The sequence below is a fragment of the Oscarella lobularis genome, chromosome 1 (assembly GCF_947507565.1).
Source record: "Oscarella lobularis chromosome 1, ooOscLobu1.1, whole genome shotgun sequence".
In the NCBI taxonomy this organism is placed as follows: Eukaryota; Metazoa; Porifera; class Homoscleromorpha; order Homosclerophorida; family Oscarellidae; genus Oscarella; species Oscarella lobularis.
In genome coordinates, this window is record NC_089175.1 from 6,749,552 (window position 1) to 6,776,655 (window position 27,104).

Genomic DNA, 27,104 nt, shown 5'->3' on the forward strand with positions numbered 1-27,104 from the left:
GATGTCTGCAGCAGAACCACGTTGCTTGGAACAAAAGTAAATAATTTTTTTTGTTTGTTTGCCTGAGAAGACGCGTTCGTCACAACGTAGCCAAGTAGGCAAAGGAGCAGCTGCGTTCTCACTGTTTTCATAGACGTGGTTCGAATGAAAGTCTTCCTCTGTCTGGTGCTTTTATGATGAATTTTAGATGCGGAAGACACGGAATGACGCCATTCCCGTGTTATTTACATTTCAAGATTTCCATAAAAGGACTTGTCCGCGTGCGGGGGTAGAGTACGTTACGCTTGCGCAAGACCCGTTTCGAGTCGCCATCATGAACTAGGAAAACGCATTTGGCCAGACGGTTTTCGCCTCGTCAGCCACAGAATTTGGAAGTGCTGCGTCTTCCCGACTCCATTCTACTCGTGTTTCGCCTCAATACATCATCGAATCGCGAAAATACGCCCTATTTCTTCGCGACTTCGAAACCAGGAGCCACTACGGTCGCAAAATCGACTCGGCGACTGGAAGAAGTCAAACGCAAAGCACGCAAACGTCTGTAATGAGCTCATTCGCTCAGGAACTCACGAGACCGAGACGAAGAATTTCGCGGTTCGACCAGACCAGAGCCGTATATACGGCTCTGGACCAGACGCCCGCCACAGAATTGCTGATTTTGGCGTGCTGCTGCGTCTTTTTGACTGCTTTCCACCCTCGAAACATCATCGAATCGATAAAATACGCTCTAATTCTTCCAGACTTTATCTTCTACTTTCGAAACCAGGGGCACTACGGTCGCAAAAGCGACTGGGCGACGGTAAGAAAGTCAAATGCAAAGCACACAAACGGCAATTTGTTCGCTCAGGAGCTGCCAGACCGAGACGAAGATTTTTCCAAAAATCACTTTGATATACAGTACTCAGATCCTTTCTCTCAGACCTTTTCGAGGCTTTCGAAAGCATGCACGAGTACGTCGTCGATCTGAATCCGTAAGAAGTCCAGAAGTTCCATGTATATGTTTTTAGTTTTCTTTATTACTTAAACAGGCGTATAAGAGCTCCTTTGATACTAGGAGTTCAGTGAAGCATTTGCCAGTGCAACAGTTAATTAATATTATAATGTGGGTGTGTCTGCTGATTTACTCACCTCAGTCTTTCTTAGCAAATTCTTTTAATTAATTAAGCCCTTCTAACAGGCCAGTGAGAACCTGGGTAGAGTGGCATACACGTTCATGATAGTATGTTTCTCTTTCTTTAGTGTTTGTTTATTTATTTATTGCGGAAGTTATAGGCGATTGCTTTTTTGGGTCGGCTAGCTGCAGATTGTTTGGCATCTGATCACGCTTCAGCTTTAAATTTTCAGTCGGTTTGAATTTGAATTTCGTCAATGCACTTCAGTTGTTCGCATTAGGGCACTCGCTTATTCACGTTAGTACCTTTGTCACTTTTCATTAAGGCTCGCTACATAGATTCAACAATATCCCTAATCGACGAAGCCAATCATCTCCATCTCGAACTCAAAACAAAAACAGCTAGATTAGGATGTTCTCTTTACTGTAAGAACCACGTGATTATTTATCTATTTACTTTTTTTGTCTTGAACTCTTAAATGCATACGCAACGGCTGCTCTATTGGAAGCGTTTCTTCTTTTAACAGATCTGTCTACTGTTGCGCAAATTCCAAAGATCGTTTATTGCGTCAACACAAACCACAACACGCCAATCTAAAATTCACGGGTACGTTGCTTCACATCTGAACTGACACGGAAAGACGGGCTCAGCACGTGACAGTAACGTCAATCTCTTCTACGTTCTTCATGTCCTTTTTCTAAATTTCATTTCAGAAAATGCCAAAGACGACTTTTGTTTCCACGGGGACCAAATAATTCGATTATAGCCACTGCCACTCTTATACAAACCATTCAGAAAGGTATTATGGCAGAAGTTAAACCACCAACCACCTTTCCAGTTAGCAGCACAGTGACCACTGCTATATTTATCATTGTCTTGATCTTTTGTTGAAAACTTCATTCCATTCATGCTTCCACGTGCAGACACTGGTACTGGATCACCTGCTGTACCACTGTACCCACTAACGCTTAGCGTGTACTTGGAACTGGAGTCTCCCACATTAAAGCTACTGTACTTGGCGTACGCACTGTTTCCTGAGTAATCTTTCATATCAATTCTTAATTCGTTTGCCCCATTTAGCTGCAAGAGCTGGTGAAGAGAAGTTAAGCCAAGCCAATATTCGCCTTGGACATCGCCAAATCCTTTTTCGTATTCATTCCATCCACGATTAAAATCAACTGATCCGTCCTTACGTCTTTGAAAGACTGTCCATCCTCCGCCGTCAGTCTCCATGTCACAGTAGACAGGAACTAGGCCAATTCCCGGAATAGCAATTGTAAAACTCCCACTCGAAAGATGGGGAAACCGTTTATGTAGACAAGAGCAGTCGCAAGCAATGATTCTCACGATATCTATACTCACTTTATGAGAAATAGATTGCAGTATATCGAAGCATACCTTGCAGATCTTGGATTTGGTTTTGCAGTAACTCAATTTTGTCGTTTGACATGACCCCAGGAAGACCTTGAATGCCTCGTTCACCTTTCTGATATAAAACGAGTTCTCAAAATCATTCCTTTAACTTATAGGACAGCACCTGTCCTTTGTGACCATGCTGCCCAATGTGACCTTTAACACCCTTGGGCCCGACAGGTCCTGTTACCCCAGTAAAACCTCGATTTCCTTTATCACCTTTTGACCCAGCCTTTCCAATCTTGCCCTTGATAATCAACGAAGTAATTTAGTTATTTCTTCTCTATTCTACTACTACCTGAACACCGGTATTTCCTCTATCACCTTTGAGTCCTCTTGGTCCCAACAGCCCTCTCTCTCCAGTAGGACCCTATAACCAATTGAATCACACCTAGTTCATCACTAGTCATAATGACTTTGTACCGCTCTTCCAACTGGACCCGGCCGTCCACTCGAACCAATTGTGCCCGGTAAGCCTTGAGGTCCTACAGGGCCTGGAAGTCCCTGAGGCCCAACAATGTGTTTATGATCACACGCAGTTGACGATGTCTGCGGTGGAAATTGGTTCTTGGACTAAATCATGGTGTTTCTTTCTTGCCTGAGAGGACACCCTTGTCACAACAAAGACCAGTAAACAGAAGAGCAGCTGCGTTCTCATTGTTTTAATATAAGCGGTTTGAATTAAATCTTCTTCTTCCTGTGAGCTTTTATGACAACTTGATGAAGAGGATTCAAAAGAAGAGGAGATATGAGAATGATGATGCCTGGTACGCGTCTCTCCTTTTATCTTCAAGTTGCTATTTGCATGAAACAATGATGTCATTTGGCTTTCGGCATGCTCAACCCCTGTGCTCCCTTTGCTTGGGGAAACTCTCCAGGGACTCTTGTGGCCCCTGTTTGACCACAATGACGTCACACTGAATGCGTTTCTTCTGCCTACAATGATGTAGTCGATAGAAATAGATCTTTTCATAGATCGCTTTCGATTGTTTGTTTTCAAAATGACGCTGGCGCGGCGTTCGCTGGCTCTGAAAAGTGAGAAATATAAGTAGCAAGTGGCGTCACAAGAGATCAAGACTTGCTCCGCTGCGGAGCAAATAGAAACAATGCTCTCAGTGGAAGGCTGGAAGCTAGCACGTGCTAACCGTATTGGAAATAAACAGCTACAGGAGCGCAATGCAAGGCATTGACTGCATGATCGCTGCGTGGTGCAGTAGCTACCGGTAATCTATTTTTAGGTGTTTCCCGCGTAAGGCGTACAGTCACGTTATGAAAACGCTTTAACCGATACATTCCGCAACATAATCTTTTTCATGCTATTCATTCCTTTTTCCGAAATTTCATTTCAGAAAATGCCAAGGATGACCATAATTTCCATGTGTGCCAAGTGATGGGATTTGGGTCAGTACCACTTGCGTACAAACCATTCAGGAAGCTGCGATGACAGACATTAAACCACCAACGACCTCCATAATAAGAAGCGCAGTTGGTGCTAACGTGCTTGTCATTGTCTTGATCTTTTGTCGAAAACTTCATTCCATTTACGTTTCCATCTGGACTTCCAGATGCCGCAAGTGCATCACCTGCTGTGCCACTGTAACCACTATCGCTCAGACTATACTTGGAACTGGAGTCTCCTACATTAAAGCTACTGTACTTGGCATACGCACTGTTCCCCGAGTAATCTTTCAATTCAATTCTTAATTCATTTGCTCCGTTCAGCTGCAACAGCTGGTGAAGAAAAGCCAAGCCAAGCCAGTATTCACCGCTGATATTGCCAAATCCTCTTTCGTAGTCATTCCATCCACGGTTAAAATCAACTGATCCATCCATTCGTCTTTGAATAATTGTCCACCCTCCACGTACCGTCCGTCTCCATATCACAATAGACGGGAATGAAGCCAATTCCTACAATAGAAATTGTGAAGCTGCCACTTGATAGATGAGGAGATCTCTTATGTAGACAAGAGCAATCGCAGCCTTGCGAGCTCACAATTACTAAAGAGCGTATATGCTGTTGAAATTAGAGCTCAGTAATCTCAAAGCATTACTTCCAAGGTTTTCAAGTTGCTTCTGCATTTGTTCAATGGCAATGACACCAGGAAGGCCTTGAATGCCTCGTTCACCTTTCTAAACGCGAAGCAAATTCTCCAAGTTCTTTCTTCAATTAGTATAGAGCGGCACCTCTCCTTTGTGACCGTGTTTCCCAATGCGTCCTTCATCACCTTTGGGTCCCACTGGTCCCGTGACGCCAGAAAAACCTCGATTTCCTTTATCACCTTTTTAGCCAGCCTTTCCAGTCATTCCCTTTATGGAACAATCATTTAGCCATTCGTTTTTCTATCGAGCCGCCTCTACCTGTACACCGGTAATTCCTCTGTCACCTTTATCACTTTTTAGACCTTGTGGTCCCAGTTGTCCCTTCTCTCCAGAAGGCCCCTGTAACCAGGGTTACTAGTATCCCTGCTGTAACCATGCAGTTCATTATATTTGCCCCTAGGTAATTGTCATATAGACTGCGTACCGCTCTTCCTGTTGGACCAGGCGGACCGCGTGAACCAATAGTGCCAGGTAAACCTTGGGGTCCTACGTACAGGCCCAGGAAGTCCTTGAGGTCCAACGATATGCAGTAGATATCGACGATGTCTGCTGCAGAAAAGTTCTTTACACCGAGTAAAAACGATCCTGATTTTTGTTTGCCTGAGAAAACGCACTTGTCACAACGCAGCCAAGTAGGCCGAAGAGCAGCAGCGTTCTCATTGTTTTCATATACGGTAAGTGGCCTGGGTGTACATATGATTTAATGAATGAATATCTTCCTCTTTTTCGCAAGCTTTTATGACACGGAATGATGCCATCTCCGTGTTGTCCACATTTCAAGATTGCCATAAAAGGAACTGTTCGTGCGGGGGTAGAGTTGCGCTTGCGCAAGACCCCTTTCGAGTCGCTTCTGTCCTCAAGGTGGAAAACGCATAGCCAGTCGGTTTTCGTCTTGTCAGCCACAGAATTTGGAAAACTGCTGCGTCTTCCCGGCTCCATTCTACTCGTGTCTCGCCTCGAGACATCATCGAATCGTGAAAGTACGCCCTAATTCTTCGCGACTTCACGTAATTTCGAAACCAGGAGCAACTACGCTCACAAAATCGAATCGGCGACGGTAAGAAGTCAAACGCAAAACACGCAAACGGCTGCAACGGAGCTCGTTCGCTCAGGAACTCGCGAGACCGAGACGAAGAATTTCACATCGAAGTAGACTCGAACTCTTTTCAGTGGAAAAGTTCGTCCCCGATCGAAATCGGTACCAAGGAACATAATTAATTAATTCATTCATTCATTCATTCATTTATCAATTTCTCTAGTTTTCTTGATCAGTTTGAAGAGAGCCTGTTCGTTCATCTGAAGCAGTCTTTCTCTTCTTATCACTGTCATGCGGGTCAGTTTTTACCGCTATTTATCCCATATGACGTCATCGTTGACGTCAGATTCTGCTTCAGTGTTTTCGACTCGAAAATTTCCGTCAACGCAGTTCAGTGTTTTGACGAGTGAGACCAGAAACATTAGTCTTTAGCATACTTTTCATGCTTTTGTTCTGAATTTCATTTCAGAAAATGCCAAGGATGACCATATTTTCCACGTGTACCAAACGATGCCGTAGCCGCTACTGTCAGTCTTATACAAACCAAATTGGGGAGCTCTGTGATTGCAAAATCAACTCGTCGAAAGCAAATCACGCACACTTTAGAGTTTGACTCATATATGGACGCACTCGACTGCAAGAGTTTGTTCACTCAGGAACCGGAAGACCGATACAAAGAATTTTACGAAAGCCACATTCTAACGCTATTCCCGGCTTTTGAAAGCATGCACAAGTTCGTCGTCTATCTATAATCGGTAAAAATGGGATTCAAACTAAAAAACCCTTTCCCTAATTCGTACATCTAGTTTTCTTGATTGATTTGGACGATCAAGCCGTTTGCCGATGTACGAAGTAGTGTACCACAATATTGCTATTTGTACTGAATAAGTCGTGTCTGTTTTTTCTTAGCAGCTGCTATATTCTCAGCTCTACTTAATTGGCAGAACGTAGTCAGATTTCGACTCAGTCTTGAAGGTTCTGAAGTCGTTCTTTAGTGTTTATTTATTTATCCCGGAAGTTATTTGTCGTCTGTTTCTCAGGTCGGCTTGCTGCATCAGCGTACGTTTAATCAAAGAAAAGACCCGCTCATCGATGGACGGTTGATGTACCTTGCGGTTAGGACGGACGCAGGAAGCTGAGGTGTTGACGTTGCTACATTGGCATGCAACGATTGTTGACGTCATTTCCTTTTGGCATGCTTCACCTTTGGACTTCATTTGTTTGGGAAACACTGCACAGAGACTCTCAAGACGTCACTTTGAAAGCTGCGCAAATGATCAGAGCATATATTTATTCACATCTAAAGTCTAAACACACGCGGATAGGCAAGCACAGTGGAGTTGGTCTGTTCCATACTATTCATTCTATTTTTCTAAATTTCATTTCAGAAAATTCCAAGGATACAAGTCTTTTCCATGTGTACCATATGATAAGACTTCCATTATTGGTACCTCTCTTATAGAAACCATTCAAGAAAGTAGTGTGACAGGAGTTAAACCACCATCCACCATTGTGATAATCAGCACAGTGATCACCACTCCAGTTATCATTGTCTTGATCTTTTGTTGAAAACTTCATTCCATTCACGTTTCCAGCTGTCGATGCTCTTAATCCATCACCTGCTGTACCACTGTACTCATTGAAGCTTAGCGTGTATTTGGAATTGGAGTTTCCTACATTAAATCTACTGTACTTGGCATACGCACTGTTTCCTGAGTAATCTTTCAAATCAATTCTTAATTCATTTTCCCCCTTTAGCTGCAAAAGCTGGTGAAGAGGAGCTAAGCCAAGCCAATAGTCGCCATAAATATTGCCAAATCCTCTTTCGTATTCATTCCATCTACGATTAAAGTCAACTGATCCATCCTTACGTCTTTGAAAGACTGTCCATCCTCCGCCGTCGGTCTCCATGTCACAGTAGATAGGAACTAGGCCAATTCCCGGAAAGGAAATTGTATGACTGCCACTTGAAAGATGGGGAGACCGTTTAAGTAGACAAGAGCAGTCGCAGGAAATGGATTCAACGACATCTATGCTCACTTTATGAGAAAAAGATTGCAGTATATCAAAGCATACTTTGCAGATGTTGGAGTTGGTTTTGCAGTAACTCGATTGTGTCGTTTGACATGACCCCAGGAAGACCTTGAATGCCTCGTTCACCTTTCTGATACAAAAGTAGTTTTCAAAATCATTCTTTTAACTAATAGGACAGCACCTGTCCTTTGTGACCATGCTGCCCAATGTGACCTTTAACACCCTTTGGCCCGACTGGTCCCGTGACGCCAGAAAGGCCTCGATTTCCTTTATCACCTTTTGAGCCAGCCTTTCCAATCTTGCCCTTTTAAAAACAATATTAATGTCATCCGGTTGTTTTTCCTCATTGTACTGCTACCTGTACACCGGTGTTCCCTATGTCTCCTTTATCACCTTTAAATCCTCTTGGCCCCAACAGCCCTCTCTCTCCAGTAGGACCCTATGGCCAATTGAAGTATCAATACCTTGTTCGCTTATCACTACGTACCGCTTGTCCAACTGGACCAGGTGGCCCACGTGAACCAGGCAATCCTTGAGGTCCTACAGGTCCTGGCAATCCCTGAGGTCCAACAATGTGTTTATGATCACAAGCAGTTGACGATGTCTGCGGCAGAACCACGTTCCTTGGAACAAAAATAAAGCATTTTGTGTTTGTTTGCCTGAGAAGACGCGTTCGTCACAACGTAGCCAAGTAGGCAAAGGAGCAGCTGGGTTCTCATTGTTTTCATAGAAGTGGTTTGATTGAAAGTCTTCCTCTGTCTGGTGCTTTTATGATGACTTTTAGATGCGGAAGACACGGAATGACGCCATTCCCGTGTTACTTACCTTTCAAGATTTCCATAAAAGGACTTATCCACGTGCGGGGGTGGAGTACGTTGCGCTTGCGCAAGACCCGTTTCAAAGTCGAACTAGGAAAACGCATTCTGCCGGACGGTTTTCGCCTCGTCAGCCACAGAATTTGGAAGTGTTGCGTCTTCTTGACTCCATTCTACTCGTTTTTCGCCTCAATACATCATCGAATCGTGAAAATACGCCCTATTTCTTCCCGCGACTTCACCTACTTTCGAAACCAGGAGCCACTACGGTCGAAAAATCGACTCGGCGACTGGAAGAAGTCAAACGCAAGGCTGTAACGGAGCTCATTCGCTCAGGAACTGCAATTTCGCGGAATTTAATTACATCACATCGAAGTAGACTCTTACGCTTTTTGGTGCTTTGGAAAAGTTCGTCCTCGATCGAGATCGGTACCAAGGAACATTATTAATCAATCAATTATTTAATCCATTTATCAATTTCTTTAGTTTTTTTTGATGAGTTTGAAGAGAGTCTGTTCATTCATCTGAAACAGTTTTTTTCTCTTCTAATCACAGTCATGCGGGTCAGTTTTTACCTATATTTATCCCACGTTACATCATCTTCGGCGTCAGGTTCTGCTTCAGTGTTTTCGACTCAAAAATATCCGTCAACGCAGTTCAGTGTTTTCACGAGTGAGACCAACGTTTGCGAGCTTACCAATAATACGAATTCATGATCGTTTTAGTATCGTCGTCAAGGCTCTCACTACACAGAACCAATGATACTCTATTCCGTAGAAGACGATCCTCTTTCTAATAATCTTGCCTGATTTCAATTGTGATCATATCTCGATCTTTTCTGGAAGGTAAATACCACGTTTTTTTTTCTTTCTTTCTGCACTAGCGTCATCTTGAAACTCTTAGATGTATACGTATATGTTTACCTTTGTGCCGTTATACGCTACAGTATCTCGTCACTCTGATGATAACAGACAAGCGAAACCGTAAGAGGGAGAGACGTTCTGAAACCATACCTGTATATACTTTCAAACTTTTTTTCAGTAGCGGGTACGACACCACGGAATCGTCGCCAGTGCCTCATCTTCTCCAAGAAGCAGCGCGCGGATGGCTCAACTAAAGTTCATCTATTTCTATGGCAACGAAAAATATTTGCTCGGCGTTTTTTCAGTGAGCTCCGTTACCACGGCGACCGATGTGCAAGGCGATTTCTTCAATCAATCAATCAATCAAAGCCAAGTCTTTTACAACGTTGTTGTGGCGATTGGAACGTCGATGAGCGAATTTGGCCAGATCAGCTCCCCTGCTTCCAATCCAACTGCACTTCGACGTGATATCAAAGGTATGTTCCTGGCGTGTCTCTTCCGCGCTCCATACTCTTCTCTCAGGTTCTAATGTATTGGTAGACTCCACGGGCCAGCTGTAGGGATCGCAGTGTCATCATGTCTTTATGTGGTAAGGTTGATTTATTGCTTCGTATTCAGCTAAGGGTGTCTTTTAGGATTGGGGTCCTAAGCATGACCCCGTCATCAAAAACTGCTCCACCGGGGTCCTGGGCAAGACCCCGTCATCAAAAACTGCCCGACAGGGGTCCTGGGCATGACCCTGTCAAAACTGCCTGTGCATGGAAACGCGAGGGACAACTCTGCGCTTTTTTTATAAATTTATTTAATAAATCAACTGTCCCTCCCCTCTATCTTTGAGCAGTTTTTGATGACGGGGTCTTGCTCAGGACCCCGGTTGCGAGCCTTTTTTTTATGACGGGGTCATGCTCAGGACCCCAGCTCCTAAAGAACAAACATCAATAACAATGAACAGTGCTTTGTATTGATACTACCTGGACGTCCTTGAGCAGCAAGAGCGGTGCAGACGCGATGACGAACGGCGAGTTTTACGCAAATTAGCGCGAGATAGATAGAAACGTGGCATGCTCATCATCAAATAAAAATTACTGCACTACATAAACTTGATATGTGATTGATATTCCTTCTTGGTTTTCGTCACAGGCATCACAGCACTGCAAAAAAGGCAACTGATATCGATACGCTTGCCTTTGACTGTACAGATGAAGAAATCGACTTAAAATTAATTAGCTTCAACGTCCATTGACCTAAAATCCTAACTAACTACTCCTAAAAGAAAACATGACGCGAAAAATAGCACCTAAATTACCTCAAAATCAATTGACCTATCATATATTATACATTCTAGTCAACATTACCACAACTACCCATTGAGAATGATCTAAAGTACGTGGCAGCTGCTAGCCAAAGGAGCTACACGTCTACTAGAGAATCCACCCACCCTACCCTAATCCTAATGCAAAGGAGCGGTCCCGTGAAAACAAGCGCAGCGATGCAAACGAAGCACGTGACAGATGGCCATTATGGCCGCTACACTCTCTGCTCTGGGCTTTCATGCGCTGCCATAGCAACCGTCCTCGCTCACCAACCCCAACCCGCCCTCGATTACACATTCAGAAATCGAAACTCACGAAAAATTTTCTACGCTCGTGTGCGTGCGCAATGTCACAAAGAGCCCCGCCCCCTATGTGTGCATGCCTACTTCGCCAGGACCACTAACTATAAATCCTGGGCAGAAGCCTGAGGATCCCAATTTTGCAAACCTGATTGCTCGCTGAGAGATCAAGTGCCATGTTTTGATTTCTTTTTCGTATTAGAGGCTTCTAGAAAAGCGACGAATGAATGGAATTCGATGTAGCTTGGGTGGATGCCACGTAGGATTGCTTACTGGCGAACGGATGCGCGATGGAGGAATAGCCGCTACTTAACGGCACGTGACAGACAAAATTTCAACTCATCGCTTTAGACCATGAAAGATTGTCACAAATCTCGGGATCACCTAACTAATACATACTATTAGTAGAATTAAGAGGAGACATCATTGATTATATGTTTACGTGACGTCATTAGAGATAGTAGGGCTATTCGAAAAAATTCTAAATAAATAAATAAACTATTTAATTAATTGCGAATATTTTGACTTCCCTACCTACAACGTCAAAAGAGTCGGAGAAAATAAAAACGTCGTAGATTTATCCGCACTGAATTTCAGCTCAAAGTCAAAGAAGAAGAAAGGATCGATGATTTAACGTACTGGACGGGGTCAAGTGTAGTTTGCTAGAAAACCGAGTTGAAGAGCAAGTTGTAGACAAGAGCTATAAAGAGACACATGATAATTTATAAATAAATTAAATAGTTATTACATTGGCAAAGTGCTGCGTCGCGTTGGAATGATAACGAGTAAACGCAATGGTAGTGATTGCCTCCACTGAAAAACAGGTTAATCTAGAAGGAGAACCGTGGGTGGATGCAAACCCCTTCCTAATAAACGTCAATCTCCCGGACCTTATCATCGTAACCTTTCGACGTCACCTTTTGAGGAAGTTCGTCGATCTTATAAACAATGAAATCTCGCCTTGAGATCCATATTATACATTCAAAGAGTCGGTCACATTTTTTTTCAACGCGCCTTATATGAAGATTTGAGCTAAAGACGTCGAAAAGAAAAACTCCCCAAAGTCGCGCTTCTTACGCGAGGATCGTAGAGCCGTGCGAGATAGTGATCAAACGGACCTTCGACGAACTAAACACGAAAAAAAATCGAGAAAAAGGTCTCTTTTTTTATCGAAAGCGAACCGGTTCGAATTGATCGGCGTTGCGTCGCATGTAGCCGATGCACGCCTGTCTCACGTCCCTGTGGCGCACTTGACTGTGATATACCTGTGTCGAATCGTCGCTTAGCGTTTACTTTCGGAAACGGCCCGAAAGAGGCACGAGCCGTCTTTTGCGACCGGTTTTCGCCACAGTCCTTTTTCTCGAAGTTGCTTGTCGATTTCTTTCTCTTCTGACGGAACTTCGCCGCTTCCTTTCGTCGGCGTCGCTCGCTTTCTTCCCATCTTTTACGCTCAGAACATTCTTAACGCGCGGTACACTTGCAGCACATGGCTCAGCCCAGTACACGTGACTGTCAAGTGAGCGCCTCTTTCGCCCACGTTCTAGTGCCACTGTAGAAGAAAAGTGGTATACGGTAAAAACATTAGTGCAATAATATACACGGCTTTCTGAAAAGGCTAAATATTCGCATATTGAGAGCGTATACGTGCACTTAGTAGAAAAATAACCTTTCCTCGCTGTGAATCATTACAATTTGTAATATTCGATGCATTTCTGAGCTTGTCATCCAATTCAAAATCGTCGTCCTGTTGTTGTTCTTCTTCTTCTTCGGATTTTATGGACTCAACAGGCGTTGGACTGCCGAGCACTTTTTCCTTTCTCGTATCGAACTCCGATATAATTTCCCGTTCGAACGCCGCCGCGACCACTTCGCTCGGCGGCGGCGGCGAAACCTGCTTGACGAACTTCTGCTTATCAGTTACTTTCATTTCATTGGCAGGGGACAGCGACTTCTCAGACCAAGGCTACGTTTTCTCACATCAGTGCACCGTAAGTTCTCTCATGCGTTCAGTATCTGAAAATGATATTGTCTATCGATTAGGACTACTATAGTACTTACAACTGCTCGGATTGGCTACAAGTGGAAAAGCCAAGTCAGGTGCCCAAGTGAAATTAGTCAGGAGAACGTGCCATCAGAATTTATTCTGAATTAATGCAGAATTTATTCTGAATTAATGCAGAATTTATTCTGGATTAATGCAGATTTTATTCTGAATGAATGCAGAATTTATTCTGAATTAATTCAGATTTTATTCTCAATTAATGCTGAATTTATTCTGATTTAATGCAGAATAAATTCTTCATTAATTCTTCATTAATTCTACATTAATTCAGTATAAATTCTGAAGTAATGCAGAATAAATTCTGAATTAATTCAGAATAAATCCTGCATTAAGTCAGAATAAATTCTGTGTTTATGAGCCGACCACCGAGTTGTACGGGTGGAGCCCGTATAACGACGGAGGGAGGCTCTCTCAAACGTGATCTTAGGGCCGGAAGTGTCTGTCTGTCTGTCTGTCTGTCTGTCTGTCTGTCTGTCTGTCTGTCTGTATGTCTGTTCGTCACGCTCGGTATTGTGACGTAACTTAAAATCCCGTTTTTTTCGTACAGCGCATGCGCGACATAGGGCCCAAAACGGTGCCCCAAAAAAGGCGATTCACGGCGCGAACAAAGCGTTTTTTCTTTCATAAACGGAAAAAATGCTTAGAAATCTCTGTTTCCAATTGATCTGTGCTATTTTCCGTGTTATAAATGTGCTGAGAAACCGAAACGACAGTTTTGATTGTCACGCTCTGACGTCACAATCAAAAGTATCCACTCATGTACAGTATGTGGGTGGGTATGTACGCGTGTACGGGTAACAGGAAATATGACCCGTACACATTCCCGTACACATGCATGTCTTCAAATACAGAGCAAATTACGAAATGCAATACGTCAGAAAAGCGCCTAATTAGAAAAACATTGCAATTATGTAGGTATGTACAGTACGTAGGTAGGACTGAGCTGTAGGGGCTAAGGGCAGTGATGACTGCGTGAATATGTGGCAACATAAAAATTTATGACGTCACACTATGTAATGCACTCGCGTACGGTAAGCGGTGGGAGGCTCTGCATGATGGCAACACGGTGAACACCGGGCCATCATTCTCTAGTTCAGAGAATGTGAGATTTTTTCGCGATGTTTTAGCGCGCGTTACACTCGAAAAGCCCTGCTCGTCGTTCGTCTCCTGTGCATCGCTTAGCGAGCGAGTTTGAGGTTCTTGATCGACTTCTTGTCGTGTTCCGTCACGTTCTGAACGGTTATTGCTAAGTTTTTCGTCGTCATGGCGTTTCGGGGTGTACGAGCGATCTTTTAGAACGATCGCCGACGTACTTCACCTACTTTTGAAACCAGGAGCAACTACGGTCACAAAATTGACCCGACGACTGAAAGAAGTCATTCGCAAAGCACGCAAGCGGCTGTAACGGAGCTCATTCGCTCAGGAACTCAACTGCGAGACCGAGACGAAGAATTTAATTAAATTAAATCGCATCGAAGTAGACTCGAACGCTTTTCGGTGCTTTGAAAAAGTTCGTCCTCGATCGAAATCGGTACCAAGGAACATTATTAATTAATCAATTATTTAATCCATTTATCAATTTCTTTAGTTTTTTTGATGAGTTTGAAGAGAGCCTGTTCCTTCATCTAAAACAGTCTTTCTCTTCTAATCACAGTCATGCGGGTCAGTTTTTGCCTATAGTTATCCCACGTTACATCATCTTCGACGTCAGGTTCTGCTTCAGTGTTTTCGACTCGGAAATTACCGTCAACGCAGTTCAGTGTTTTGACGAGTGAGAGCCAACGTTTGCGAGCTTACCAATAGTATAAATTCATGATCGTTTTAGTTCCGTCGTCAACTCACTACACAGAAGCAACGGTACTCTATCCCGTAGAAGATGATCCTCTTTCTAATAATCTGGCCTGATTTCAGTTGTGATCATATCTCGATCTCTTCTGTAAGGTAAATACCACGTAATTATTTCTTTCTTTCTGCACTAGCATTGTCTTGAAACTCTTAGATCTATATGTTTACCTTTGTGCCGTTATACGCTACAGTATCTCGTGACTCTTTTTTAGTATTTATTTATTAATTAATTTATCCCGGGAGATATTTGGCGTCTTTTTCTCAGGTCGGGGTACCTTTATTGACATCTAAACTCACACGGACATTCAAGCGCAGCGAAAGAAACGTTAGTCTCTTCCATGAGATTCATGCTTTTTGTCTAAATTTCATTTCAGAGAATGCCAAGGATAACGTATCTTTCCATGTTTTCCAAAGAATTCGATCATAGTCACTACCTTTTTGATACAAACCATTCAGGAAGGTGCGATGACATCTGTTAAACCACCAACCACCTTTCCAGACAGCAGCACAGTGACCACCACTATAGTTATCATTGTCTTGATCTTTTGTTGAAAACTTCATTCCATTCACGTTTTTAAACGAGCTTCCAGACGCTGCAATTGCATCACCTGCTGTACCACTGTACCCACTAACGCTTAGCGTGTACTTGGAATTGGAGTCTCCCACATTAAAGCTACTGTACTTGGCGTACGCACTGTTTCCTGAGTAATCTTTCAAATCAATTCTTAATTCATTTGCCCCATTTAGCTGCAAGAGCTGGTGAAGAAAAGTTAAGCCAAGCCAATAATCGCCTTCGACATCGCCAAATCCTCTTTCGTATTCATTCCATCCACGATTAAAATCAACTGATCCATCCTTACGTCTTTGAAAGACTGTCCATCCTCCGCCGTCAGTCTCCATGTCACAGTAGACAGGAACTAGGCCAATTCCCGGAAAGGAAATTGTATGACTGCCACTTGAAAGATAGGGAGACCGTTTATGTAGACAAGAGCAGTCGCAGGAAATGGATTCAACGATATCTATGCTCACTTTATGAGAAGTAGATTGCAGCATATCGAAGCATACTTTGCAGATCTTGAAGTTGGTTTTGCAGAGACTCGATTGTGTCGTTTGACATTACCCCAGGAAGACCTTGAATGCCTTGTTCACCTTTCTGATATAAAACGAGTTCTCGAAATCATTCTTTTAATTAATAGGACATCACCTCTCCTTTGTGACCATGCTGCCCAATGTGTCCTTTATCACCCTTGGGCCCAACGGGCCCGGTAACGCCAGAATAACCTCGATTTCCCTTATCACCTTTTGAGCCAGCCTTTCCAATCTTTCCCTTTTTGAAATAATATGTTTATGTCATCCGGTCTTTTCTTATTGTACTGCTACCTGTACACCGGCGTTTCCTTTGTTTCCTTTATCACCTTTAAACCCTCTTGATCCCAACTGCCCTCTCTCTCCAGTAGGACCCTATGACCAATTTAGGTATCATCAACTTGATCACTTATCACTACGTACCGCTCGTCCAACTGGACCAGGCGGCCCACGCGAACCAATAGTGCCAGGTAAACCTTGAGGTCCTACAGGTCCTGGCAATCCCTGAGGTCCAACAATGTGTTTATGATGATAATGATCACAAGCAGTAGACGATGTCTGCGGCAGAACCACGTTCCTTGGAACAAAAATAAATAATTTTGTGTTTGTTTGCCTGAGACGACGCGTTCGTCACAACGTAGCCAAGTAGGCAAAGGAGCAGCTGCGTTCTCATAGAAGTGGTTTGATTGAAAGTCTTCCTCTCTGTCTGGTGCTTTTATGATGAATTTTAGATGCGGAAGACACGGAATGACGCCATCCCCGTGTTATTTACATTTCAAGATTTCCATAAAAGGACTTGTCCACGTGCGGGGGTAGAGTACGCTACGCTTGCGCAAGACCCGTTTCGAGTCGCCATCATTCCCCGAACACCAGGGCGCGCGCGGGCTTCGCCCGCGCGCGCCCTAGTGAGAGGGGCTCTCAAACGTGATCGGGCAAAATCTCAATGTGTTTGTCTGTCTGTCTGTCTGTCTGTCTGTCTGTCGGTATACCCTGACGTCACAATCGCACTTAGGCCAATCACACACACATGCCTTTATGACATCACAGTCATTGTGATGTCATACTCTCCCGTATTTTGAACAAAATGTACGTAAAAGGTGACGTCACAGTAGATAGGAACCCCGGATTGTGTTTAAAACTTTTCAGGAAGGAGTAGGCATATTATACAGGCTACTTTATCAAGGATAAATACAACGGGCACATAGCAATGAGCTCTTTCAGTAACGTTCATAAAGGGAACACAGTAAAGGAGCACGTTGGGTTTGTCGTGCTGCGAGCGAAGCTCGCAGCACGCAAACCCAACTGCGAGCTGATAATGGGCCTCATGACACGATCACCCAAAAAGGCAGAGGTTAGGGTTAGGAGGGGTATAGCTCTGTGTCGCCCTTACTTAGGAAGTCAAATTGTAGGCTTTTGCAGGAAAATAAAGCATGCCAACTCACGTTGGTTAGGCAGTGCGATGCAAAGTATGCAAATAGGGTTTACTAAAATTAGAGCAATAAGAATGTGCTGAGGGTGTTCGGGGATCCCATGATGGCTCACGAAAGGCCATCATTATCTAGTGAACTGGAAAACGCATTCAGCCGGACGGTTTTCGCCTCGTCAGCCACAGAATTTGGAAGTGCTGCGTCTTCCCGACTCCATTCTACTCGTGTTTCGCCTCAGTACATCATCGAATCGCGAAAATACGCCCTATTTCTTCGCGACTTCACCTACTTTCGAAACCAGGAGCCACTGCGGTCGCAAAATCGAATCGGCGACTGGAAGAAGTCAAACGCAAAGCAGGCAAACGGCTGTAACGGAGCTCATTCGCTCAGGAACTACAAAAGCGCTGAAGAATTTCAATTAATTAAATCGCATCGAAGTAGACTCGAAGCCTTTTCGGTGCTTTGGAAAAGTTCGTCCTCGATCAAAATCGGTACCAAGGAAAATTATTAAAAAATTAATTATTTAATCCATTTATCATTTCTCTAGTTTTCTTGATGATTTTGAAGAGAGCCTGTTGATTCATCTGAAGCAGTCTTTCTCTTCTAATCACAGTCATGCGGGTCAGTTTTTACCAGTATTTATCCCACGTTACATCATCTTCGACGTCAGATTCTGCTTCAGTGTTTTAGACTCGAAAATTTCCGTCAGCGCAGTTCAGTGTTTTGACGAGTGAGACCAACGTTTGCGAGCTTACCAATACAGTAATACAAATTCATGATTGTTTTAGTACCGTCGTCAAGGCTCTCACTACACAGAAGCAACGATACTCTATCCCGTAGAAGACAATCCTCTTTCTAATAATCTTGCCTGATTTCAATTGTGATCATATCTCGATCTTTTCTGTAAGGTAAATACCACGTGATTATTTCTTTCTGCACTAGCGTCGTCTTGAAACTCTTAGATCTATACGTGTATCAGTATGTTTACCTTTGTGCCATGATACGCTACAGTATCTCGTCACTCTGATGATAACAGACAAGGGATTAGAAACGTAAGAGGAAAAGATGTTCTGAAAAATCATATATACTATCAAACGTTTTTTCTGTAGCGGGTAGAACACCGCGGAATCGTCGCCAGTGCCTCATCTTCTCCAAGAAGCGATGGCTCAACTAAAGTCCATCTGTTTCCATGGCAACGACAAATAATTGATTAATTTTTTCATTGAGCTCCGTTACCGCGGCAACCAATGTGCAAGGCGCAATTTCTTCAATCAATCAAAGCCAAGTCTTTTACAACGTCGATAAGCAAATTTGGCCAGATGAGCTCCCCCGCTTCCACTCCAACTGCAAAGGTATGTTACTGGCGTGTCTCTTCCGCGTTCCGTAAACTCTTCTCTCAGGTTCTAATTTATTGGTGGACTACCACGGGCCAGCTGAAGGGATTACAGTGTCATCATATCTTATGTGGTAAGCGGATTTATTGCCTCGTATTCGGCTAAGGGTGTCTTTTAGGATTGGGGTCCTAAGCATGACCCCATCATCAAAAACTGCTCCACCGGGGTCCTGGGCAAGACCCCGTCATCAAAAACTGCCCGGCAGGGGTCCTGGGCATGACCCCGTCAAAACTGCCTGTGCATGGAAACGCGAGGGACTCTGTGCTTTTTTTATGAATTTATTTAATAAATCAACTGTCCCTCCCCCTTCTATCTTTGAGCAGTTTTTGATGACGGGGTCTTGCTCAGGACCCCGGTTGCGAGCCTTTTTTTATGACGGGGTCGTGCTCAGGACCCCAAATCCTAAAGAACAAACATCAATAACAATGAACAGTGCTTTGTATTAATACTACCTGGATGCCGCGGTGCAGACGCGATGACGAACGGCGAGTTTTACGCGAATTAGCGCGAGATAGACATGCTCATCATCAAATAAAAATTGAAGAAATAACTGCACTACATAAACTTGATATACGATCGATCTTCCTTCTTGGCTTTCGTCACAGGCATCGCAACACTGCAAAAAAAGGCAACTGACTTGACAATTGATACGCTTGCCTTTGACTGTACAAATGAAAGAATCTCACCTAATTAATAACCTTCAGCGTCCATCGACCTAAAATCCTAACTAAAGAAAATCTATTCTACTCATAAAAGGAAACATGACGCGATCAAAATCAATAGACCTATTATATATCTATACTCTATTCAACATCACCACAAATACCCATTGAGAGTACGAGGCAGCTGCTAGCTAAGGCACGAGGGAAAGGAGCTACTAGAGAATTCCACCCTACCCTCCTAGAAGACATCAACTAAATCCAAAGGAGCGGACTAGAGAAAACTAGCGTAGTGATGCAAACGAAGCACGTGACAGATGTTGTTCCGCGACACTCTCTGCTTTGGGTTTTCATGCGCTGCCATAGCAACCGTTCTCGCTCACCAACCCCAACCCGCCCTCGATTACACATTCAGAAACCGAACCCAATGGATTAGACTGACGAAAATTTATCTACGCTCGCGTGCGTGGGCAGTGCCGCGTCAAGCAATCAAATCCCGTCTATGTCGCAGAGAGCCCCGCCTCCTCTGTGTACGCCTACTTCACCAGGACCCCAATTGCAAACCTGGTCACTCGCTGTCTTCATCAAGAAAGCTCTCGTCTTTGTCACATCACTATAAAGAGTAACATGAGTAAGCGATTCGCGTAGAAGTGTTGCTTACCTACCTGTTATAATAATAATACGTCTAATATTGGATTTCAATTTTTTGATTTCATTTTTTATGAGAGGCTTCTAGAAAACAGACAAATGAATAGAATTTGACGTAACGCGGGTGCACGCCACGCAGGATTGCTCACCAGTGAGTGGATGCAAGATGAAGAATGTGAACCGGGAGGGGGGAGGGGCTGTCCTCTCAAACGCTGTAGACCAAGAATAAGGTGAATGCGGATCATTGGTAATGAAATCCGTGATCGTACAAATTGCCGCCGTTAAAAAATTTTCAACCCATCTATTTCAACCATGAAAGATAGTAACAATCTTCTAGGGATCACTTGACTAATACATGCTATTAGTAGAATTAATAGTAGTTATCATTGATTATTGGCTTACGTGTTGGCAATCGCCTTCGTTCTCTGGGTTATTCTCGTGGAAACGAGCGCGCGTTTAGCGAAGAAATTTCAAAAGAACCACTGCCTAATCCTCACTATTTCGTTTCTAACGATTCCAATCAACGTAATGGTAACAATGACGAATAGCCCTATTATTGGGAATCCTAGCAAGCGTCGGGGAAATCTCGTACAAGGTGAAAAGAAAGAGGGAGACACGTGGAATCGCGTCGTACAAGTCAGCCCTGTATAGGACTAAGTATCTAGCGTGAGACCCATCATGTATCGGTTTTGTAAACGTAGTTGCATGCAGTTTCTATCCGCTTGAAGTGTAACGTCATTGTGCAAAAATATATAGGGAAACCCTAATACTAATCCTATGTTGATGTGATGTGACGACTCTATAGAAGGGAGAGAAGCTGCACGCGTAACTCTTGGTGCCACAATAACCAAAAAACAAGACAACAAAAATAAGGAACTCGTGGCGTTGTGGGTGCGCGCGCTCTACCCCCTCCAAAAAAAATTCTTGCAGCTTCAAAAAGCGAAGTGCATTTGGGGCGTGAAGCCGAGTTTCTCCAAATTGGGAAAACACTCGTATTTGATCATGGGCGGTGGCCCGCACATGAGAATCTGCGTGGACGTTCGAACGGAGGGTTCGAACGTTCGAAAGTGGAGTTCCAACGTTTGAAAGAGGGGTTCGAATGTTCGAACGAGGGTTCGAACGTCCGCAAGAGGGGTTCGAACGTTCGAAAGTGAAAGTGGAGTTCCAACGTTCGAAAGTGGAGTTCCAACGTTTGAAAGACGGGTTCGAACCCCTTTGGACGTTCGAACCCTTTCGGACGTAACAAATTACAGTGAAAATACAAGAGACTGTCCAACCGACTCTCTTGTAATAAATTGTCATTGAGAAAAGAAGTCAAGACTTCGATTGATAAACAATGACGTTGAATCTTAATTATTATTATCGTAATTTGTCTTACCACTCCATATCGTTATAAGATAGAGAAAGAAGTCCTTGAGAAATCGATTGAGATCTTCATTGAGCTTGAGTCCGTCCGGAGCGTCTTCGAACCACGTGAGCAACTCCGTTAGATTCCGTATCGTCGTGGCAGCGCCGGTCACGATCCGATTGGCTACAGTCTAAAACGACAGGTGAGATCAAGGCCTATTGAATTATGCTCAATTTCTACTGAAGCTTTGCTTTGAGACTCTTTGGATCTGAATGATTGATAGCATCCTTATGTGATAAACGCACCAGACCGAGTTTACCTAAGAAAATCGTTGACTAAGAGAAGATCTATTTCTAAAAATAAGATTTACTTATTAACAATAAACCAGGTAATCCAGACCTAAAAACAATATTACATAATCTCACTCCATTTCAACGCGGTGACGTCACTAACCAGCTGGACGATATATTCACTAATAGATTAGCAGGAAATGATAAGAGGAGGAGAAGAAATAGAAAACGAATTCGATACGAAAATTCCTCCGGTTGAGAAAACTCTTCTCGAGGAAAAAGCGACGTCACCCTTCTGACGTCATCGTCATCGCCACGAAGGAGATAAAGGCGTTTCGAAGACGAAGACGGTTTTCTGTTCGCAGGAATGCGAAGAGGAGGCGAGTGACTCGCGTCGAGACGAAGATTCCCTTCCGCACGGCCGACGATCGGTTTCGAAGAGACGCAACCGATTGGGCGACTGTCGAGAGCTCCGACGTCCCTTTGAGGCTTCGCAACGCGCGTTCCGATGACCAGATAGACGGTTGCTTCGTCGAAGTCGTGAATCGAGCCGATGAGAACGTCTCCTAGGGCCGAAGTCGACGATCCGACGTCGTCGCGAGTAAACTACGAGATCTCACCTTCCGAAAAAGTCGCCGTAGAAGGAATTAGAAGAAAGAGGCGCTTCATAGAGGAAGGAAGACCCGAGCACGTGTTCTTCTACGTCACCGAGACGACGTCACCAGAGCGATATATACTGTAGAACGAAAAAATAAAAGTGTATTGCAATACATGTATAAAAACAGAAGAAAAACGCGTGAATTTACTCCGTCAGCTCTCCGAATTCAAATACGCCCATGCCGGGAACCCATAATTAAAATCACCAAAAAATGTGTTTCTGCTCAGCACTCATAAGGAATCGTGACGTCATAAGGTGATTCGTTGAGTTATTCGAGCTTGAAGGCGTTAATTTGACTGACCTTACGATCCATGATATATTTGCCTGCACAACTGTTGGTGTACAGCAATGAAGAGAATGATGAAGGGTAAGCTTTAGATCGAGGAAGCGAACTATTCGCTTTATTCATTACATTTTTGGTACTTCGTAACTTCACTATAGAACGCCGATCCACGTCGGCGCTTTGTTGCCAAGCGACGTGTTTACAGTCTAGGCGTGTCTTTTATTGAAATAGTCACCGAATAGAGGAATGGTCAGCTGATGCCGTTAAGAAATTGTCACCGTTTGCACGTGATTTGCTCAAGAATGATTTTAGGCGAAGGAGAGAGGCCTAGAAGTGCAGATTTCTTGGCTGTTTTGATAAGAGATGTAGAAGAACTCGCCCAGAACGGGTTTCGGGCGATAAAAAGAATGTTCAATGCCGTCACAATATCGTTCTTTCAGATAACTCCGTATATGACATGGTACAAATTCGTAGGACCGCTATAGACCGTCGATCCGGCATTACGTCATGCGCTTTCATTATAATTCTGTACAAGCTTTTTTTCTGAGCAACATAGGATTCAAACCAATAAACGTCAAGGAAGGAGGTTTGCACGTGAGAATGACTACTGCAGGACTTCCGTGTAAGGTATAGGGAACCCTTAGGAGAAATCAAGTCAAATCCTGGAAAAGAAACTGACGTCACGCTGTGCATTCAAATCGCTGTTCCGTTCAAGAAGGAAATAAGGCTAAGGCGTTTTGGTGAAGCGGCGAGTGAGCTATACTAATCGTTTCTATATCCTGGTTTGTACTAGCCAGGTCAGGTTCCCAGATGAATTACAATTGAGTTAGGAGAACGTGCCATCAGAGGCTGCTAATTACATCAAAGCAGCCGTATAATTAATTAAGAGATTTTTGACGGATTTATAACATTTGGGAATGTTAACTAAAATTGAAATTCTTATTTAAATCCATCTTCGGGGTTACTTACTTTGCGAATCAGACGAGACCTACGTAAACATAGTATTGTTGACATATTTTCCGGAGAGGGGGCCCTTTCGAGGGTACGCGCTCGAGTATCGCGTTTTCGCGTTGAAACCGAAACCGCGATGGTAGGGAGAAGCAAGAAACAACTCTGGCAACTCTTTCGGGTCCACTCTTTCTGCCAGACTAATATTCTGCTTTGCCGCAGGAGATGACAGGTCCAACGAATGGCTGTCCGAAGCCATCGTGAGAGCTACTTGACTCGTCGTCGAACGAATTCGTCTAAGAAGACATTCTGAACAACAGCAATTCATTTGACGAGCGCTAAGACTCAAAATCACGTCGAACTGCGAATGTCGCTGTAGACTGATACGGGCGTTTCTAAACGGTCCAATGAAAGACAAATGTGATCATCATACTGCCTCCAAATTCTATGCTGACGTGGAATAGAATTTATAAAACGTAAGTTAATATTTTTTCGCGCCTGAAACGGCTTTTTTCCTAAATTTGACAAAAATTAATTAAGACTACTAACATGCGATCATTTTTTTAGTTTTGTAGCAAGTGCATGTAAAAGATGCGACAGACAGACAGACAGACAGACAGACAAACAGACAAGAGACAAACAATTAATTTCTAACTGCTCATTTGGAGGATTTTTCAGGACGTCGCATGGAGCAGCAGAAAGCCACGAGAACAGCTATAATGCAGAAACAGTGCTAGCGAGTTAATTGATTGATAGTCAACGAAGACTTCATACCTATGTAGACAAGACCGGCGGAGATAAACCACAAACCAATATATCCAAGAGATTGGGCTAGAACAGTTGGCAAAAAAGCTCCCACTAGACCCGCAACAGTCTACACATGTCAAACAACAGCGAAATAAAAATTTTTTACCGACTTTACCTGACTACTGAAGACAAGGCCGTAGTTCGAGGCAAAGTACTTGGGCCCAAAAGCCCTGTTTTACAAATGCGTATATACGGCTGAATTAATTAATTAATTAAGTCAGCACTTGCCTTACTGTGGCAGTAGGAAAGAGGGAATAGACGCCACCGACACAGAAGATGGTCCACGTGAGAAACATCTCCTTTCCGGCTATTGACGTTGCACTGAAACTCAGGAGCAGAGCAGTCATTAGAGTCATCATGACCATTGCTGTGAGCTGGATAAAGATAATTTCTTTGGAAATAAAAAACCTCTACTCAGCAGTGTATAGAGTATAATACCCTGAAAGAGAATTTGTCTGCCAGATAGCTCCATATTATTCGTCCGGAAGCGTTTGAAAGAGAGGCAATTGCCCCCGAAATAGCCAAGAACCGGTCACTCGTTATAAATCCAAAACCGTATGCCTTGTAGAGAGTTGATATTGCTACGACGCCTTGTCCGGACAAGAGAAACATAATCCATATCAAATAAAAATTCTTTTGACGAAACAGCTGCTTCGGTTTGAAATCGACCGAATTCAAGTTGTCGATTTCGAAATCGGTGTCGGCCGTTTCTCCTTCGTTTCCTAAACTTTGAGCGTTGTCCGACAAGGCCACCGATGTTAGCTGTCTACTGTCATTGGATTCTTCTAACTCGTCACGAGGATTGACTAAGAAGAAAACGCTTATCACTTGAAGAATGGCATAGAGAGCTCCGAGGAGAAGAAAGCATTGCTTTGTTCTCTCCAGCACTTTGGGATCCTCAAAATACCTTGAAGTATTTATTAGAAAGTTAAAAAAACGGTGCATGGATTTTGTAGATATACTTTTCAAGTGCACCGTCGTCTCCTACCGGTTTGATGCCGTCTGGGTTTATAAAGGCCGTCTGGACCTGATTAAAAATAAATGCGCCCAGACCAAAACCGGCCACGACACAACCGGCGGCAAAGCCTTTTCGTTCAGGAAGCCACTATATATAAACAAAGAATCAGCGCATGCAGTGACGCGCTCTCAGCATAATATTGCGCAAGGAGAGAAATCTACTTTATAGCCAACTATAAGCCAACTGCAAATGTTATTCGCAGATGGTCCCACCTACCTCCTCTCCCCCGCGCGCCACGGCATCACCGCTTTATTAAAGCAAATATTTGCGCGCACTCTTATTTATACCCGAATTGCGCAAGCAATTGGAATGGGATAAACGATGCCCACACCAACGCCAAACACAAAGCCATATGTAATGAGTAAGAGCCAGAATGACGCTATTGTGAAGTAGCTCAAAGCAACACCCGCACTATAAAAGAATGTCTGCATGAAACATGTATAGTTCTATCGCATCTACCTCATCATTATTGATCCAAGGAGGGCTGTCAGCCGCGTGCCCAACTTTAGCTCTATCTTTCCACCGATATACATTGAGAGGCCCTGGCCCAGAATTGCTAGAGCGAAAATCCACGTAGCAGTCTAAATAACCAAGCGTTCCTTTCAGAAATCAACTCGAAGAGCTCCGATGTTTCACTTCAGCCGTCGTTGACGTTGGATGGCCGTATTTTCGTATGTAAGATACTACATATGGGCTCATGTTTCCTGCACGCGAAGAAAAGTGAAACAGAATATGCGCAGCTTTTGTACTCCTTTCTAACCAAACGTATACAACGTTCCAAGGGTCAAATGTAGCGTTGCACCGGCGAGAATAACGACGACCGGTGGCCACCGGCTTTTTCTGTCGTACGACGGGCAATTTTTCATTCTTTCCGTTAGAGATTCATTCCCATGAAGACCCTTTCTCGACCCCGGATACTTTGCACCTGGCGAAAAAGGGCCTGGGGACGAAGTCACCCCGAAGGCCAAAGTGTGATCTTCAATAGAATTACGTGGGAGAGACCAACAAGTGCCCGAGTGTAATAACACTTGTAAGTACAGGATTCTGAAATCCCTATCGTTGTAGATCTCGCTAGGTCTTCCTCGTTCTTATATCATCTAAATAAGGACGGTGAAAGCTCAAATTTCATACTTACAAAGGCGGTTCCGCGTGTAATACGGGAATATGTTTCTTACGAGATTCGTTTCTTTTCTTGGAACAGGAAAGTAAAATAGAAAAATAATCTCTCCTGTAACTTACTGGATTTCTTTTTGACAGACTTTCCGTGCGGCTATCGCCAAGACCTCTTTAGCAACGATATGTTCGAACGAAGAATATATTCCCTGAGCCTCGATGCGAGCGTTCGCCAACGAAATCCTTCTCATCGGTGGAAAGAACGACGATTTGCATTATTTTCCTTGTAACGAAATCTGGATTCGCCGCTCAAGTTAATTCGCCGATCGAAAGGAATATTTTCCCTCCTTGTCATAGAGCGCGATGCGTAGCATCGATGGAATCGTGTTCGTACGCGGGATGGAAGAATTAAGAGAGGAGGACAGCTTGGTCGGTTTGGAGAGAATGAAGTGCTGTGGCCACGCCCGCCAGTGGGAGGAAACGGTGGCCCACTGGGGGAAGAATGATTGCATTTGGGGGATTGAGCACAGAAATTC

General features: G+C 43.7%; 3 protein-coding genes, 7 long non-coding RNA genes and 1 pseudogene across 12 annotated transcripts; 4 read left to right on the forward strand and 7 right to left on the reverse strand.

The window, feature by feature from the left end:
- The first annotated feature begins 294 nt into the window (after positions 1-294).
- Positions 295-1,628, forward strand: LOC136199850 (uncharacterized). Its single transcript, XR_010673205.1, has 3 exons — positions 295-796; positions 845-968; positions 1,026-1,628. It is a non-coding gene; the product is annotated as an uncharacterized lncRNA (long non-coding RNA).
- Positions 1,629-1,652: 24 nt separating this feature from the next.
- Positions 1,653-3,524, reverse strand: LOC136199827 (ficolin-1-A-like). Its single transcript, XM_065990154.1, has 6 exons — positions 3,126-3,524; positions 2,946-3,076; positions 2,821-2,892; positions 2,647-2,769; positions 2,508-2,595; positions 1,653-2,461 (listed from the first exon to the last, which is right to left on the reverse strand). The coding sequence occupies exons 1-6, from the start codon at positions 3,493-3,495 to the stop codon at positions 1,794-1,796; spliced, it is 1,452 nt and encodes a 483-aa protein (XP_065846226.1). The 5' UTR covers positions 3,496-3,524; the 3' UTR covers positions 1,653-1,793.
- Positions 3,525-4,227: 703 nt separating this feature from the next.
- LOC136199858 (uncharacterized) lies at positions 4,228-4,962 on the reverse strand. Its single transcript, XR_010673212.1, has 4 exons — positions 4,881-4,962; positions 4,707-4,829; positions 4,574-4,652; positions 4,228-4,520 (listed from the first exon to the last, which is right to left on the reverse strand). It is a non-coding gene; the product is annotated as an uncharacterized lncRNA (long non-coding RNA).
- Positions 4,963-5,497: 535 nt separating this feature from the next.
- On the forward strand, positions 5,498-9,281 carry LOC136199847 (uncharacterized). Its single transcript, XR_010673201.1, has 5 exons — positions 5,498-5,679; positions 5,735-5,820; positions 5,882-5,955; positions 6,017-6,064; positions 9,233-9,281. It is a non-coding gene; the product is annotated as an uncharacterized lncRNA (long non-coding RNA).
- On the reverse strand, positions 7,018-7,593 carry LOC136196673 (fibrinogen-like protein 1 pseudogene; annotated as a pseudogene).
- A 4,868-nt stretch (positions 9,282-14,149) lies between the features above and the next one.
- LOC136199844 (uncharacterized) lies at positions 14,150-15,053 on the forward strand. The gene is made up of 5 exons (XR_010673198.1): positions 14,150-14,283; positions 14,341-14,575; positions 14,633-14,706; positions 14,756-14,815; positions 14,870-15,053. It is a non-coding gene; the product is annotated as an uncharacterized lncRNA (long non-coding RNA).
- A 162-nt stretch (positions 15,054-15,215) lies between these two features.
- LOC136196684 (ficolin-1-like) lies at positions 15,216-16,372 on the reverse strand. Its single transcript, XM_065986281.1, has 6 exons — positions 16,358-16,372; positions 16,270-16,326; positions 16,094-16,216; positions 15,955-16,042; positions 15,324-15,908; positions 15,216-15,247 (listed from the first exon to the last, which is right to left on the reverse strand). Exons 1-6 carry the CDS (start codon positions 16,370-16,372, stop codon positions 15,216-15,218), a joined length of 900 nt encoding a protein of 299 aa, XP_065842353.1.
- A 1,446-nt stretch (positions 16,373-17,818) lies between these two features.
- On the forward strand, positions 17,819-19,080 carry LOC136199837 (uncharacterized). Of its 3 annotated transcripts, none has more exons than XR_010673188.1 (6): positions 17,819-17,893; positions 17,950-18,023; positions 18,073-18,132; positions 18,191-18,310; positions 18,365-18,754; positions 18,803-19,080. It is a non-coding gene; the product is annotated as an uncharacterized lncRNA (long non-coding RNA). The 3 variants fall into 3 exon arrangements; XR_010673186.1 differs by having other exon boundaries at positions 18,085-18,132; XR_010673187.1 differs by having other exon boundaries at positions 18,085-18,132; positions 18,191-18,305.
- Positions 19,081-20,252: 1,172 nt separating this feature from the next.
- On the reverse strand, positions 20,253-21,767 carry LOC136199842 (uncharacterized). Its single transcript, XR_010673196.1, has 4 exons — positions 21,692-21,767; positions 20,506-21,641; positions 20,373-20,451; positions 20,253-20,315 (listed from the first exon to the last, which is right to left on the reverse strand). It is a non-coding gene; the product is annotated as an uncharacterized lncRNA (long non-coding RNA).
- Positions 21,768-21,816: 49 nt separating this feature from the next.
- Positions 21,817-22,410, reverse strand: LOC136186721 (uncharacterized). The gene is made up of 3 exons (XR_010669752.1): positions 22,362-22,410; positions 21,905-22,307; positions 21,817-21,850 (listed from the first exon to the last, which is right to left on the reverse strand). It is a non-coding gene; the product is annotated as an uncharacterized lncRNA (long non-coding RNA).
- A 1,260-nt stretch (positions 22,411-23,670) lies between these two features.
- Positions 23,671-26,321, reverse strand: LOC136198330 (L-lactate transporter-like). The gene is made up of 10 exons (XM_065988280.1): positions 26,216-26,321; positions 26,092-26,159; positions 25,915-26,036; positions 25,743-25,866; positions 25,400-25,542; positions 24,876-25,344; positions 24,666-24,811; positions 24,553-24,607; positions 24,405-24,504; positions 23,671-23,939 (listed from the first exon to the last, which is right to left on the reverse strand). Exons 1-10 carry the CDS (start codon positions 26,319-26,321, stop codon positions 23,671-23,673), a joined length of 1,602 nt encoding a protein of 533 aa, XP_065844352.1.
- Positions 26,322-27,104: the final 783 nt, after the last annotated feature.